The sequence below is a fragment of the Lepisosteus platostomus genome, chromosome 4 (genome assembly GCF_059453375.1).
Source record: "Lepisosteus platostomus isolate fLepPlt1 chromosome 4, fLepPlt1.hap1, whole genome shotgun sequence".
Lineage (NCBI taxonomy): Eukaryota > Metazoa > Chordata > Actinopteri > Semionotiformes > Lepisosteidae > Lepisosteus > Lepisosteus platostomus.
The window spans coordinates 10,696,688-10,712,444 of NC_142614.1; the positions used below are offsets into that span (position 1 = coordinate 10,696,688).

Consider the following 15,757-nt stretch of genomic DNA (forward strand, 5'->3'; position numbering starts at 1 on the left):
AGTAATAAATACACACGCTACAAGCTCTGTGAGCACCTGCTCCAAGCCCTTCTGACGGAACAGGTGCAAACAGTCCCTCATCGTGGAGAGTCTTCATCACTCCACACACCGGCAGTCAGCCGCGCAGCTCGGGTCCCAGACAGCGCGGGAGAGCCGAGGGCCGACCTCCTGCCCTGACGCGAGAGGCAGTGGCCCCGCGGGTCACGTCCAGCAGAGCAGAGCCCGGAGCCGCAGACAGGAGCTCCACTGCAGGGTGCGTACAGGGCCCACACGCACCGACACACTGCGCGCACACACACACACACACTGCTTGAATCTCCACACAGGAGGGCCCAGGACCGAAACAGCGGCTCCCAGTCACTGCACTTCCGTACGGGAGGCGGGTTCGATCTGACCGATCGGGGCTCGGCGGTGATCAGGTGACCTTCCTCCTCCGGGCGGGTGGCAAAGCCTGGCCTGGAGTCCAACTGCAGCGCAACGGGAGCCTGGCTGTCAGAAACCCGGCCGCGGCCGGCTCGCGGTGGGCTTGGGCACGTGGGAAGGTTTACCTCCGGGTGTCCAGGGAGGATGAGGGTGGGCATCGTACAGAGCACGCACAGCGCAGCGCGGGCACACAGATGCCGTGTTGGAGCAGTGCCGGTGAGCTCTCCTGAGGGCCGGGCCGTGCCGGGGCGCTTGGTGCTGTGCAGGGTTCATCACAGACGTACCTGTGGAAGACTGAGGGACAGGGACTCTTGGGAAGGGAGAGGTTTGCTGTTCGCGCTTAAAACAGCTGCTTTTCTGCAACCGAAGCCTGTGATTTCTCCCGCCCCGTGTGCAGTACATAAAAACAGACTGCAGGATGCAAACTGGAATGTTCTTATCCCGTTTGTTTATGTTTGACAGTCTTCAGTGACTGTCTTGTGCCTTGTGTGTTTGTTTGATAAGACTCGGCTACACGTACAGCATAAAGGGAGAAGTGTCACTAGTCGAGCGAGGAGGTTTGCCGAGTACTAGGGGGAACCCCGACTCTCTGCTATGCTCCGTTTCAGGCGATTGAATAAAGATCTCTGTGCTGGCGTATGAGATGCTGTGCTGGGGTGTCCAGTGCAGTGCTGGGGTACGAGGCGCAGTGCTGGGGTGTCCTGTCCTGTGCTGGGGTACGAGGCGCAGTGCTGGGGTGCCCTGTCCTGTGCTGGGGTACGAGGCGCAGTGCTGGGGTGTCCTGTCCTGTGCTGGGGTACGAGGAGCAGTGCTGGGGTGTCCTGTCCTGTGCTGGGGTACGAGGTGCAGTGCTGGGGTGTCATGTCCTGTGCTGGGGTACGAGGTGCAGTGCTGGGGTCTCCTGTGCTGTACTGGGGTACGAGGCGCAGTGCTGGGGTGTCCTGTGCAGTGCTGGGGTACGAGGTGCAGTGCTGGGGTGTCCAGTACAGTGCCGGGGTACGAGGCGCAGTGCTGGGGTGTCCTGTCCTGTGCTGGGGTACGAGGCGCAGTGCTGGGGTATCCTGTCCTGTGCTGGGGTACGAGGAGAAGTGCTGGGGTGTCTTGTCCTGTGCTGGGGTACGAGGCGCAGTGCTGGGGTGTCATGTCCTGTGCTGGGGTACGAGGCGCAGTCCTGGGGTACGAGGCGCAGTGCTGGGGTGTCCTGTCCTTTGCTGGGGTACGAGGCGCAGTGCTGGGGTATCCTGTCCTGTGCTGGGGTACGAGGAGCAGTGCTGGGGTGTCCTGTCCTGTGCTGGGGTACGAGGCGCAGTGCTGGGGTGTCCTGTCCTGTGCTGGGGTACGAGGCGCAGTGCTGGGGTGTCCTGTCCTGTGCTGGGGTACGAGGCGCAGTGCTGGGGTACGAGGCGCAGTGCTGGGGTGCCCTGTCCTGTGCTGGGGTACGAGGCGCAGTGCTGGGGTGCCCTGTCCTGTGATGGGGTACGAGGCGCAGTGCTGGGGTACGAGGAGCAGTGCTGGGGTACGAGGCGCAGTGCTGGGGTGTCCTGTCCTGTGCTGGGGTACGAGGCGCAGTGCTGGGGTGTCCCGTCACAGTTCCGTGCAGTCCAAGACCACAGAGTTGCTGGGCAGCGGGCCCTTCTGGCTGCCCGGCAGCGAGCCCGAGCGCGCGTGGCGGCCCGCCGGCAGGTAGCTGTGCGACGGGAAGGAGCCGCGGGAGCGGCGGGCGGAGCCGCGGCGGGCGGCCGTGCGGAAGGACTCCCCGGCGAAGTAGTAGAGCAGGGGGTTGAAGCAGCTGTTGCAGGCGGCCAGGCAGAGCGTGACCACCAGCACCTTCTGCAGCAGCTCGGTGAGCGCGCAGTCCTCGGGGTGGTCGGGCCGCTGGCCCACGCGGTGGTGCAGGTGCACGGTGCGCAGGACGTGGTAGGGCAGGAAGCAGCACAGGAAGGTGCTCATGATGATGGAGATGAGCTGCACGGAGCGCCGGCGGCTCCGGCGCCGGCTGCGCCGCAGCTTGGCCCCGGCCCACAGCAGCTGGCGCAGGATCAGCCCGTAGCAGCCCAGGATGGTGAGGAAGGGCAGCAGGAAGCCCGCCACCAGCGCCACGTAGTTCATGGCCAGGATGCGGTGCCAGGACCGGCTGCCGCGCGGCTCGAAGCACCGCGTCTTGCCGCCGCACTGGTAGGTCCCGGCGAAGAGGAAGTGGGTGGAGGAGAGGGCCACGAAGGCCCAGATGCCCACGCAGGCCCCGGCCGCCCGCCGCGCGGACAGGAAGACCCGGTTCCTCATGGGGTGCAGCACGGCCACGTAGCGCAGGACGCTGAGCACGGTGAGGAAGAGCACGCTGGTGTAGAGGTTGACGTAGAAGGAGAAGACGCAGAGGCGGCACAGCCAGTCCGGGAAGGGCCAGTCGCCGTCCCGCAGGTAGTAGACGAGGCGCAGGGGCAGGGTCAGGGAGAAGCCCACGTCCGACAGGGCCAGGTTGATCATGAAGACGGTGTTGGCCGACTTCTTGGGGGTCAGGCGCAGGAAGACGTACAGGGCCGCCATGTTGCTCAGCAGCCCCACGGGGAACACCAGGCTGTAGGTCACGGTGTACGACAGGAACTTGAAGCGGTCGTTGTTGCCGCACGTCTGGTTCCCCCCGCAGGGCCCCGCCGGCGCCGACAGGTTCATCGCCGTGGCATTGCCCAGGTCAGGGGTCGAGGGGGCAGGGGAGACGGCAGGCAGGGAGGGGGGATACTCTGGGAGCCAGGGAGCTAGGGGGGGAGTGGGAAGGAGGGGAAAGACAAAGAGGGATGAAGGAGATCAAAGAGGAGATCAAAGTGGAGGGGCAGGGAGAAGGGAGGGGTGGAGATAGATGGTGGAGAGGAGGGAGAAGGGAGGGGTGGAGATAGATGGTGGAGAGGAGGGAGAAGGGAGGGGTGGAGATAGATGGTGGAGGGAGGGAGAAGGGAGGGGTGGAGATAGATGGTGGAGAGGAGGGAGAAGGGAGGGGTGGAGATAGATGGTGGAGGGAGGGAGAAGGGAGGGGTGGAGATAGATGGTGGAGAGGAGGGAGAAGGGAGGGGTGGAGAGGAGGGAGAAGGGAGGGGTGGAGATAGATGGTGGAGAGGAGGGAGAAGGGAGGGGTGGAGAGGAGGGAGAAGGGAGGGGTGGAGATAGATGGTGGAGAGGAGGGAGAAGGGAGGGGTGGAGATAGATGGTGGAGAGGAGGGAGAAGGGAGGGGTGGAGAGGAGGGAGAAGGGAGGGGTGGAGATAGATGGTGGAGGGAGGGAGAAGGGAGGGGTGGAGATAGATGGTGGAGAGGAGGGAGAAGGGAGGGGTGGAGATAGATGGTGGAGAGGAGGGAGAAGGGAGGGGTGGAGATAGATGGTGGAGAGGAGGGAGAAGGGAGGGGTGGAGAGGAGGGAGAAGGGAGGGGTGGAGATAGATGGTGGAGAGGAGGGAGAAGGGAGGGGTGGAGATAGATGGTGGAGAGGAGGGAGAAGGGAGGGGTGGAGAGGAGGGAGAAGGGAGGGGTGGAGATAGATGGTGGAGAGGAGGGAGAAGGGAGGGGTGGAGATAGATGGTGGAGAGGAGGGAGAAGGGAGGGGTGGAGAGGAGGGAGAAGGGAGGGGTGGAGATAGATGGTGGAGGGAGGGAGAAGGGAGGGGTGGAGATAGATGGTGGAGAGGAGGGAGAAGGGAGGGGTGGAGATAGATGGTGGAGAGGAGGGAGAAGGGAGGGGTGGAGATAGATGGTGGAGAGGAGGGAGAAGGGAGGGGTGGAGAGGAGGGAGAAGGGAGGGGTGGAGATAGATGGTGGAGAGGAGGGAGAAGGGAGGGGTGGAGAGGAGGGAGAAGGGAGGGGTGGAGATAGATGGTGGAGAGGAGGGAGAAGGGAGGGGTGGAGATAGATGGTGGAGAGGAGGGAGAAGGGAGGGGTGGAGATAGATGGTGGAGAGGAGGGAGAAGGGAGGGGTGGAGATAGATGGTGGAGGGGAGGGAGAAGGGAGGGGTGGAGAGGAGGGAGAAGGGAGGGGTGGAGATAGATGGTGGAGAGGAGGGAGAAGGGAGGGGTGGAGATAGATGGTGGAGAGGAGGGAGAAGGGAGGGGTGGAGAGGAGGGAGAAGGGAGGGGTGGAGATAGATGGTGGAGAGGAGGGAGAAGGGAGGGGTGGAGAGGAGGGAGAAGGGAGGGGTGGAGAGGAGGGAGAAGGGAGGGGTGGAGATAGATGGTGGAGAGGAGGGAGAAGGGAGGGGTGGAGATGAGGGAGAAGGGAGGGGTGGAGATAGATGGTGGAGAGGAGGGAGAAGGGAGGGGTGGAGATAGATGGTGGAGAGGAGGGAGAAGGGAGGGGTGGAGATAGATGGTGGAGAGGAGGGAGAAGGGAGGGGTGGAGATAGATGGTGGAGAGGAGGGAGAAGGGAGGGGTGGAGATAGATGGTGGAGGGAAGGGAGAAGGGAGGGGTGGAGATAGATGGTGGAGAGGAGGGAGAAGGGAGGGGTGGAGATAGATGGTGGAGGGGAGGGAGAAGGGAGGGGTGGAGATAGATGGTGGAGGGGAGGGAGAAGGGAGGGGTGGAGATAGATGGTGGAGGGAGGGAGAAGGGAGGGGTGGAGATAGATGGTGGAGAGGAGGGAGAAGGGAGGGGTGGAGATAGATGGTTGGGGAGGGAGAAGGGAGGGGTGGAGATAGATGGTGGAGGGGAGGGAGAAGGGAGGGGTGGAGATAGATGGTGGAGAGGAGGGAGAAGGGAGGGGTGGAGATAGATGGTGGAGAGGAGGGAGAAGGGAGGGGTGGAGATAGATGGTTGGGGAGGGAGAAGGGAGGGGTGGAGATAGATGGTGGAGGGAGGGAGAAGGGAGGGGTGGAGATAGATGGTGAAGAGGGAGAATGGAGGGGTGGAGAGGAGGGAGAAGGGAGGGGTGGGGAGAAGGAGGAGGGGGTAAGGGAGATGGAAGGAAGGGGGAGGTGTAGAGAGGAAAGGAGATCCCAGAAAGAAGAAGAGAGAAACAGAAACAACGGGGGGGAAGGAGAAGAACATAAAAAGATCAGCCACGTGCAACAACACTTTAAAAATCACAGCGGCCACACATTTAGAAGCAGAGCCCCAGGAGGGAGGGGGGGAGTGACCCCACAGTCCCCAGACCCGGTCGGTCGTGACCTTCGGGGGGGGCAAACAGTTGCAAGAGCTGGGCCCCATTGCAGAGAAATCCCCACCACCACCCCACATCGCTGGGCCAACAGGCCGCCCGCGGCTTCTCCAGGGAGCGTCTCCCATAAAACTGAAAGCAGCTGGTAAGGGTGGTAATAAATTATGCAAACGTTCAGCACAAAGCAGGGAGGAGGGAGGGTAGGCGGAACAGCGGAGCCGCAGCCGCGCGAGGTCGCTCACCTGCAGATGGCGGCGACCCGTGCGCTCGAGGACACACGACAATGGGCCCTGTGTATCGGCGCGCGCGAGGGACGCTCGCGCATGCAAATCCGGCCCTGGCAGGGAAATGAGGAGGAGGAGGAAGCGATCTGTACATACAGCTTCCATTTGGGCCGTCGACAGCGCCGTTAGACAGTCAAACAGGCAGTTTTTTCACTGCCCTGATAAAACCCTCAAGGACGAAATCGGCACACCGGGCGGTGCGCGGTTTCTATACAACCAAGCGCCAGGCGCAATGACGGACGCGCAAACACAGTTGTGAACACACACAGCTGGGCCAACAGAAATGGACACAATACACCCTGTTAAGATCAACACCATGAACAAACAACAATAATCTTATCGAACGGCCGCCTGTCTGGGTCCGTCTTCCAGCGCAACGATTCGGCGGCAGCGGAGCTTCCAAAACAGAAATACAGAGCCCCCTGACCCAGCGGGTCCTGAGGCTCACTGACCTCAGACACCGACACCAGCCAGCCTCAGGACAGCACTGCTAGAGAACCACAACCCAGACTCAACCACATCACAGCACCGAGCAAACAGCAATATCTCACACACTGGGACACACACACACAAACACAACATAAACTGGAATGCTACAGAACCCTAAACAGACAATACACACTAGCTGAATATTTAACCAACGTAATTAACAGCGAAAAGAAACAGACCCTGACGAAGTACAGGCTCAGTGACCACAACCTGGCCATAGAAATTGGGCGACACAGGCAGACCTGGCTGCCCAGAGAGGACAGGCTCAGTGGCCACAGCCTTGACACAGGCAGACCTGGCTGCCCAGAGAGGACAGGCTGTGCTCCCACTGCCAGTGAGGAGAAATAGAGACAGAGGTGCACTTCCTACTGCACTGTGACAGATACTCTGGGATTAGAGAAACATTCTTCCCTAAATTCAGAAATCTAATCCCAGAGTTCCCACACCTGCCAGAATCACAACGGGTCCCAATCCTACTAGGAGAGGGAGGAGGGAACAGTTGAACTGGCAGCCCAGTATGTGGCCTCCTGTCACAGCCTGAGGAACAGTAATAATAATAATAATAATTGCTTACACTTATATAGCGCTTTTCTGGACACTCCACTCAAAGCGCTTTACAGGTAATGGGGACTCCCCTCCACCACCACCAATGTGCAGCATCCACCTGGATGAACAGTGAGTCTGTCTCCCAATAACGCTCAATATGTTTACAATATATGTAAATATTTTATGATATGTCTTTGTTGTAAATGTCTGTAATATGTCTGTAGATTTTATTTTACTTTTGTTTCGTGTTAATTTTATTATTTTTTCTTGCTTTGGCAACACTGATTGTGCCCGTCGGTCATGCTAATAAAGCACCTTGAATTGAAAATAAAGAGACCGCACAGGTTGGGAGCTCAGACACGAACATCGCCCCCCCCCCCCATGAAAACACCACCAGTTGACGAGCAAGCTCTCTCAACGACACGCTTTTTTTCCAAGAGAAATAACCTGCCGCTCGGTGCCCGCAGCCCCGACAGGACACGTTCTGTTACATAAAGTATTAAAAACCGCGAAGATTACCCGTGATCACGTAGTTTTGACGCGGTCTGACTCGCGAAACTCCGCCATTCTCTCGCCGCTGGTGGTCGACGGAACCTTTTGCGCGCCCGCGGAGACGTCGGCGCCGAGGAGTATTTGTCAAAAACTCAACAACAGCAAAAAAAAAAAACAACAACAACCGTATTTGTCAAGAAGACAACACCAACGCTGCGGCTATCGGACTCCCAAAGAAAAAAAAACACTTTTTCTCCATCGACTGGACAGTATCGGTGCGCCTCCTGCTTCAGAGAAGACCAGGATGGTAAGACTTCACTAAATGTTAATGATTATCTTTTAACTGTTATCAAAACAGGACAGACGAGTCGCGCAGGCTCGCAGTCTGAACTAACTCGGCGATTCGGTCACCGGTCCCGTATCAGCGTGCCTACAAACAGGTGGGACCTGACACGACCTCGCGAAACAGAGATCGGAAACTCCGCCACGCACACTCCCCGAGCCGGGCGCGAACAGGTGACAGACGAAAGTCCTCTCACCTGTCATCAACCTTCATGGTCCCGGAGCCACATCGGTCGTGTAGGTGCAGTGCTCTCTTCCCGCACCGCCAAGGAAATTCGCTTTCTGCCCACCGACAGCGAGGGAGATAAACAGTCTGAGACGAGAGCGTGGAGCGTCCTTCTCCCTCCCTCCGGCTCTCGGAGCCCAGTTTCTCTCCCTCCCTCTGTGTAGCAAAGCACGGTGAAAATGAGGGGAAAGTGCGGTAAAGTCCAGGGCAGCCAGGGCAATAAGCACAGTAAAAGCAGGGTTAAAGCACAGTAAAGCCAAGGGGAATCGGGGTAAAAGGACCGTAAATTCAAGGTAGAAGTACAGTAAAATCAGTGGAAAGTCATGGTAAAATCGGGGTTACAGCACAGTAAAGCCCAGGGGAATCAGTGTAAAAGCACAGTAAAATAAGGGTAAAAGTACACTAAAGCCCGGTGAAATCAGGGTTACAGCACAGTAAAAGCACAGGAAAGCCAAGTGATGAAAACACAGTAAATAGAAGAAACTCACAGATGAAAAGCCGTGTCCTCTGTGCGATAAGATCTCCCGCTGAGTGCGTACACAACAGGAAGTCCTTTCGGCTGCCCCTGTCGGGCTGGATGAGATCTGGCGATAAGGGCAGACTCACATTCCAGCGGGCAAGATGATGCACCCTTCGGACTTTAACTTCAATGTTCATTAACGTTATCGTTACGTAAGGCAGATACGTACGTAGCATCGATGTTCCTGCTAACTGTACTCATCAGTGTCCGTTAACGAACGTGCATAACATCTGTTACCTCCAGAGCAATCCTTCCTTCTCTCCGTTATCGTTCCGTTCTCCTCAGGAGACGGTTTCTGATCAATGCAGTAGTAGCAGTAGTGATTCCACCGTTAGAAAGGCTGACCGTGGCCGTGTAGACTCCTCAATAAACTTCGCCAGGTTTAAAAAATAAACGGTTTTTATTCACATTCACCTTGGTTTCGTTAACAAACAAAAAAAGGAGAAGTTTTCCACAATACTGGAACTATTCCACAAAGTTCAAGTAAACTGAACACGCACCTACTGTACATGAGCACACCAGATCCTTCCTCACGGCACTCCTTTGGGAATCAGCACCTTGCTGATCTGGTGTGTGTCTTACTGTAGTGTAGTACTGTCCATGAGTGTGTCTTACTGTAGTACAGTCCATGAATGTGTCTCACTGTAGTGTAGTACCTGTACATGAGTGTCTTACTGTAGTGTAGTACTGAACATGAGTGTGTCTTGCTATAGTGTAGTATTACGGTATTTGTGACTGTTACTGTAGTTCAGTACTACAGTATATGTGAGTGTTAGTGTAGTGCAGTGCTGTATGTGCATTACTGTATTGTAGTACTACAGTATATTTGGGTGTTACTGTAGTGCAGTTCCGCACTATATATATAAGTATCACTGTAGTGCAGTCCTGTATGTGAGTGTTACTGTAGTGTAGGGTTGTATGTGTGGGTAATTGCAATGCAGCTCTCTGCCTGTATGTGCTACTGGAGTGCAGTGGCAGTCTGGTGGCTGTGGCTGGAAGGTTGCCGGTTCGTATCCTGTGGCTGGTAGAGGAATCCTACTCCATTGGGCCCCTGAGCAAGGCCCTTAACCCCAACTGCTCCAGAGGTGCCGAAGAAATGGCTGACCCTGCGCTCTGACCTCCAGCTTCTCTCTCCCTGTCTGTGTGCCTGTGTGTCTCATGGAGAGGAAGCTGGGGTATGCGAAATGACCAATTCCTCATACAAGAAATTGTATATGGCCAATAAAGTGATCTTATCTTATCGTAAGTGTTACTTTTAGGGGAGTTCTACAGTATATGTAAGTATTACTGTAGTGCAGTGCTGTATGACAGTGTTATTGTGGTGCACTGTTGTATGCTTGTGTAATGCAGACTCTGCCTTTATGTGTGTCTTGCTGTAGTGCAGTGCTGCACATGTGTGCGTGTTTCTGTAGAACAGTTACATATATGCTCTTTTCTGACCAGAGGGGAACAATGCCTTATCTGTTGTGTCCAAAGGCAGTTTGCCAGTAATTTAAACACACCGTGCAGCTGACAGAGCCATGCAAATATTCCTCTGCTCTTAGTGAGAGCTTCTCTGCAGTCACTCCCTCTCACTTGCTCAGTCTTGCTTGCTCATCCCCCTGCTGAGCTGGTTCTGCCAGGTTGGAGAGTTAAACATACAGCATAGAGGAGAGCAAACACCTTCAGTCTGATATCACTCACATCTTGAGTGAGAGCTGCTAGGATGCGAGGAGCACAGCATACAGATACCGAGCTAGGTAAAGAGAGGAATGAGGGACAGAGGGCTCACACTGCCTCTCTCTCAGCTCTAACCACTGACCACACTGCCTCTCTCTCTCAGCTCTAACCACTGACCACACTGCCTCTCTCTCAGCTCTAACCACTGACCACACTGCCTCTCTCTCAGCTCTAACCACTGACCACACTGCCTCTCTCTCTCAGCTCTAAACACTGACCACACTGCCTCTCTCTCAGCTCTAACCACTGACCACACTGCCTCTCTCTCTCAGCTCTAACCACTGACCACACTGCCTCTCTCGCTCAGCTCTAAACACTGACCACACTGCCTCTCTCTCAGCTCTAACCACTGACCACACTGCCTCTCTCGCTCAGCTCTAAACACTGACCACACTGCCTCTCTCTCAGCTCTAACCACTGACCACACTGCCTCTCTCTCAGCTCTAACCACTGACCACACTGCCTCTCTCTCTCAGCTCTAACCACTGACCACACTGCCTCTCTCAGCTCTAACCACTGACCACACTGCCTCTCTCGCTCAGCTCTAAACACTGACCACACTGCCTCTCTCTCAGCTCTAACCACTGACCACACTGCCTCTCTCTCAGCTCTAACCACTGACCACACTGCCTCTCTCTCAGCTCTAAACACTGACCACACTGCCTCTCTCAGCTCTAACCACTGACCACACTGCCTCTCTCTCTCAGCTCTAACCACTGACCACACTGCCTCTCTCTCAGCTCAGTAACTGGCAGGGTCAGAGATACTCTTCAGGAGGAGAAATGGGCAGGGTCAGAGATACTCTCTTTTGACTCTGTCATCACCTCGTCTTGCTCTTGGTCATTTATTTGACTGTTGTCTTTATCCAAAGTCACATGCTTTTTTTGTACCCTTTTACACAGCTGGACATGTACCTGGATGCTTGAGGGTACAGCAGCTGTGCTTTACATTGGATTTGAACCTGCAACCTGCCCCTCCATGGTTCAGAGCCTTGTCCATTGCTGCTCAGCGTTTCTCTAACCATGGCCTCCCACAGGCGTCAGAGGGCTGGAGACCTGTGTCAGTGATGCGCTATAACATGCAGCTCGCCAGCCTCCTTACAGAGACAGCAAGCCTTTCTTCCATCGTCCAAATAGAGCTGTTTTTCTATATATAGGCATTCAGGGGAATTATGTTGATGTCTGTCTGGAAATACCAAAAGTGGGGGCGGAGAGCAGCTCGTAGCCAGCGATGTTGTCCAGACTGAGCCCTTGCAGGCCAGGCCCCTCAGTGTACGCGGAGCACTTGAACCAAGAACCAGCTGGTTAGGGCATTCAGATCTCGGCGGGACTGGAAACCTGCGCTTCGGGCCGAGCAAAGCAGCAGAGACAGGGGTGCGATCCAGGCCCGGGCCGTGGCCCCCCTGCTATAGCGCAGCCAGCCCTGTGGGGGCGTGCTGGAGCAGGGGTCTCCAATCCTCCCTTCAGGGCCTGACAGGACAAATCTGCCACCTCCTCCCATACTGTTCACAGTGCACTGCCCCCCCTCTCCCCCCATCCCCTCGAAAGAGACAAATTGTTCCCCTTATTTGCTCTTCTCTCGCTTGATTACACCTTTTTGACCCGACTCCGCTCTATGTCCTTGTTTTAAGAAAAAACATCCTGCTGCAGCTGTGCTGTTGACAGCGCTTTGAGCACACAGGGTGCTGTTCCGGCTCTGCAGCTCTTACTAAGAGACTGGTCACTGCTGCCTGATGGCAAACTCTCTCCCCCCCCCCCCCCAGTGCACGGAGCCAGCTGCTGCCCGTCCACACGGCTGGCCGAGGGCAGCACTGTCCGACGTCCGACACCAGAGCCGAGGAAGCAGTGCTTCTGGAGAACCGACTCCAAAACCCGGGGAGACAGCGTGGACAGGGAGTGGACACCGGAACCAAAGGGATAATGTTTGGGAAACGGACAGCAGAAGTGAGGAACCTGGTTCTGCAGAATCGACACCAGAAGTGGAGAGACAGAGGTTCTGGAGAGTCAACACCAGAACCCGCAGGGCAGGCGGGGGAGGAGACAGCGTGGACCTGGGGCTTCATCTGTAGAGGTGCATTCAAAACATTTTCCCCATGCACGTGGTAGAGGAATCCCAACCACAGCACGTGTGCTTGCCAGTGATTATGACTGGACACGGACACGGGGAAGCGAAGTCTCCTCTCTTCACACAGGTACATCCACTCGCTTTTACACACAACCACCATTCCATTAGGGTGTCGCCGCAACAGTGCCGCATTCTTCATCTCCTCTCCTGTGTAAATTCAGTTTATGCAACATGCACTATGATAATGACAAGGCCTGGCTGCCCCCAAGGAAAACATTTCATCTTCACAGAACAGGCTCTGTGCATCGTTACAGCTGGGAGACAAAACCTGTCACACCTGAACTGTAGCAAACAGAGCCCAGCTGTTCCGCACAGGGACAAGAGCCTGCACTGACAGCAGCTGACACACAGGGATCTGACACACGCACACAGATTGCACAACACCAAGCATGACGAGGAGGCCGCCTTAACAGCAGTTCTCAAACTGGGATCTGACACACAAACACATGGATTGCACAACACCAAGCACAACAAGGAGGCCACCCTAACACAGCCGTTCTCACACAAATGTTGTATTCCAGATAGCCCAGTAAAATTGTAACAGGCATAATAATATTTAATATTAATTAACCATACTACTTTTAACCACACTATTTTTTTGCACTGTTCCAAGAATTACCTTGCACTGTTTTTGTCCTGTTAAATTTTCTCTGTTTGCGGAATTTTGCACAGTTTTCGATTACTTGATTACATGTTATTTATGTTATGTTATTACATGTTACTATTATTGCTATTGTGTAACTGTCTTATTGTGTAACTGTCTATTGTCTCATCTTCTTTCCTATTTATATACTGCACCTGAGTGACTAATGAGAAACACTTTTCATTATACTATGCACCTGTGTAAGTTTAATGACAATAAAGTTGAATTGAATACACTCCGTTTTCCAGTGGAGACTCTCATTCTATTTTTATCTTCTAGTCTTTGTTTACATTGTGGAGACGCCTTGACGTCTGTCAAGAGTGACTGTCCGCGCACAGACATTCTCAGATTAAGACGCTGCATTGACAGTTACACACCCCCACAGACTGTACAACACCAAGCCTGGGAACGAGGAGACTCAAACACCAACTCTCAAACAGTACACACACAAGACCCCTGGAGGAACAAACGGATACTATTTGCCCCTCCATCTGGGCATCAGTCTGCAGCAGAGCTCACGCCCACCCGCGACGCATCGACAACACGGGTTTGAACCGTCACCCATGTGATTTCGGCCAGTCGGGCCCAAACAGTGGGGATAACAACATCCTGCAGCCCCTCCACCTGTACATGCGGCTCTCGTCCAAGCACACAGTCGCCGGCCCGCTGAGAATTCGTCTGTGATGAAGGGAGCGCCCAGAGCCCCCTGAAACAGGTGACACAGCAAAGCACCGCTCATCAGCCGTGCAAGATTTACCTGCCAGGGTCCCGAACTGCAGGTCCTCTGGATTAGCTCTGTCCAGGCGTAACTGCAGCACAAGCCAGGCGTGTGGGTCTGTGACGACGACGGCCAGGGCTCTGGTGCAGCTCTGTCACCCTCCCTGTGGACGGGCACTGGGCTTGACCGCTGTCTGCAGTGACCGCCGGGCGGATTCTGGTCATGGCCTGTCCAGCACCTGGTCTGGGCCGCGGAGACGTCAGCTGCGGCCTACGTGCCTCCCGCCGCTGTGCCAGCAGAATATCACGCCCGGGGTTACTCTCTCCGGTGAGCAAGGGCCGGTGCCTGGTGCCGTCCCCACGTCCACACTCTCCCATGTCACGTAGCACTAATTCCAGGGAAAGACCGCCTCTGCTCCCTGGAAATTGGAAAAACCACTATTCCCTCATGGGGAGCTGAACCCTTCGGCACGTCACCCAGGCTCGGAATTCCATCCCAGCTCTTTGACAGCTTCCCACTGGATGGACAGTCCACTCTTGGGAACCACTGGAGTTGCAGTCGACCACCAGGAGTGTGGACCTCTGGGAGGAGAAGATGAATCCCTGGGCCATGCGTTTGCAGGAACGGAAAAAAAAAAGTTAAAAGGCGCCGTTTTTTTCAGCGCTTGGGAAAGAGATTCCCATGGCATTCCATAGTGAATATGCAGCTCTCCGGGGAAAGGGTTGGGATGAGTCCGTCAGGCATCCGGGTGCGTTCCAGGAACGGAGGGGCAGATGGACAGAAGGATGAAAGAGACGAGGAGCCGAACTGCAGGGATCACCTCGCTACAGAGGGACCAGCCTGTTTTTCCGAGTAAAAGACAAGCAGCTTATCTCCTCCGCTAGACACGTCAGCCTGCTGTTTTCACTGGTGTAACAGTGAGACCCAGACCACATACCAACAGGATCCTGGGAGTGGGAACACACACTGGGGGGGCTTGACAACCCCAGCTGTGCCCACAATGCACATATACCCCTGTCCATGGCAGTGTGCTCCTGGTGTCCACTGTCTGTTCATGTCAGGGGCTTCCTGGTGTCCACTCTGTCCATAGCAGTGAGCTCCCTATGGTCCTGTCCGAGTGTGGACCCAGTCTATCTGCTCCACAGTGCCCAGTCCTCCCCACGCAGGACAACTGACTGTAAGAGTCCCTGTGTGCACTGGTGATGAAGCGTCCCCTGCTGTCCACTGTCTGTCCCTGACAGCGTGTTCCCTGCGTGAACTCCGTCTTCACCACACAGGAAGCAGACACTTCACTGCCACGCTGTACGCACACTCACCCCGTCAGCTTCCCAGCTTCCCACAGCTCAGAAAAAAAGGGGGGACAGCCGAGTCCTCAGAGACCTGGGGCGTCCGGAGCAGGCTGCCCCTGCACTCTGGACGTGCACAGTGCTTCTGTAAACAGTCCAAATGTTACTGCCAAAAATCACTTAAGGAATGTTATTTGGAATTTTGTGGTCTTGCAACTTGGCAAACAACGGACAACACCTTGTTGGTGCTGAATACGGAGCGGAGACGGAAGTACCAGGAGGGAGGAGAGAGAGGGAGGAGGAACTTCCATAGAGCTGCAGCTCAGTGTGCGATCTCCCATCCCAGCCCAATGAACAGACAGTGAGCCTGTCTCTCAATAATAATAATACAGTGTGTGATCTCTTGTCCCAGTCTGAGGAACAGACAGTGAGCCTGTCTCTCAATAATAATAATACGGTGTGTGATCTCCTGTCACAGCCTGAGGAAGAGACAGTGAGCCTGTCTCTCAATAATACGGTGTGTGATCTCCTGTCCCAGTCTGAAGAAAAGACAGTGAGCCTGTCTCTCAATAATAATAATACAGCGTGTGATCTCCTGTCACAGCCTGAGGAAGAGACAGTGAACCTGTCTCTCAATAATACAGTCTGTGATCTCCTGTCCCAGCCTGAGCAACAGTGAGTTTGTCTCTCATTAATAGTGTGTGATCTTCTGTCCCAGCCCGAGGAACAGTGAGCCTGTCTCTCAATAATAATAGTGTATGATCTCCTGTCCCAGCCTGAGCAACAGTGAGTCTGTCTCTCAATAATAATA

At 55.3% G+C, this 15,757-nt stretch overlaps 1 protein-coding gene across 2 annotated transcripts; it reads right to left on the reverse strand.

The window, feature by feature from the left end:
* Nucleotides 1–1,857: 1,857 nt before the first annotated feature.
* cysltr3 (cysteinyl leukotriene receptor 3) lies at nt 1,858–10,449 on the reverse strand. 2 transcript variants are annotated; one of them, XM_088628401.1, is made up of 3 exons: nt 8,425–10,449; nt 7,908–8,092; nt 1,858–3,176 (listed from the first exon to the last, which is right to left on the reverse strand). In XM_088628401.1, the coding sequence occupies exons 2-3, from the start codon at nt 7,912–7,914 to the stop codon at nt 2,008–2,010; spliced, it is 1,176 nt and encodes a 391-aa protein (XP_088484527.1). In that variant the 5' UTR covers nt 7,915–8,092; nt 8,425–10,449; the 3' UTR covers nt 1,858–2,007. The 2 variants fall into 2 exon arrangements, with proteins under 2 accessions (XP_088484527.1, XP_088484528.1); XM_088628402.1 differs by lacking the exons at nt 7,908–8,092; nt 8,425–10,449 and adding an exon at nt 7,396–7,898.
* Nucleotides 10,450–15,757: the final 5,308 nt, after the last annotated feature.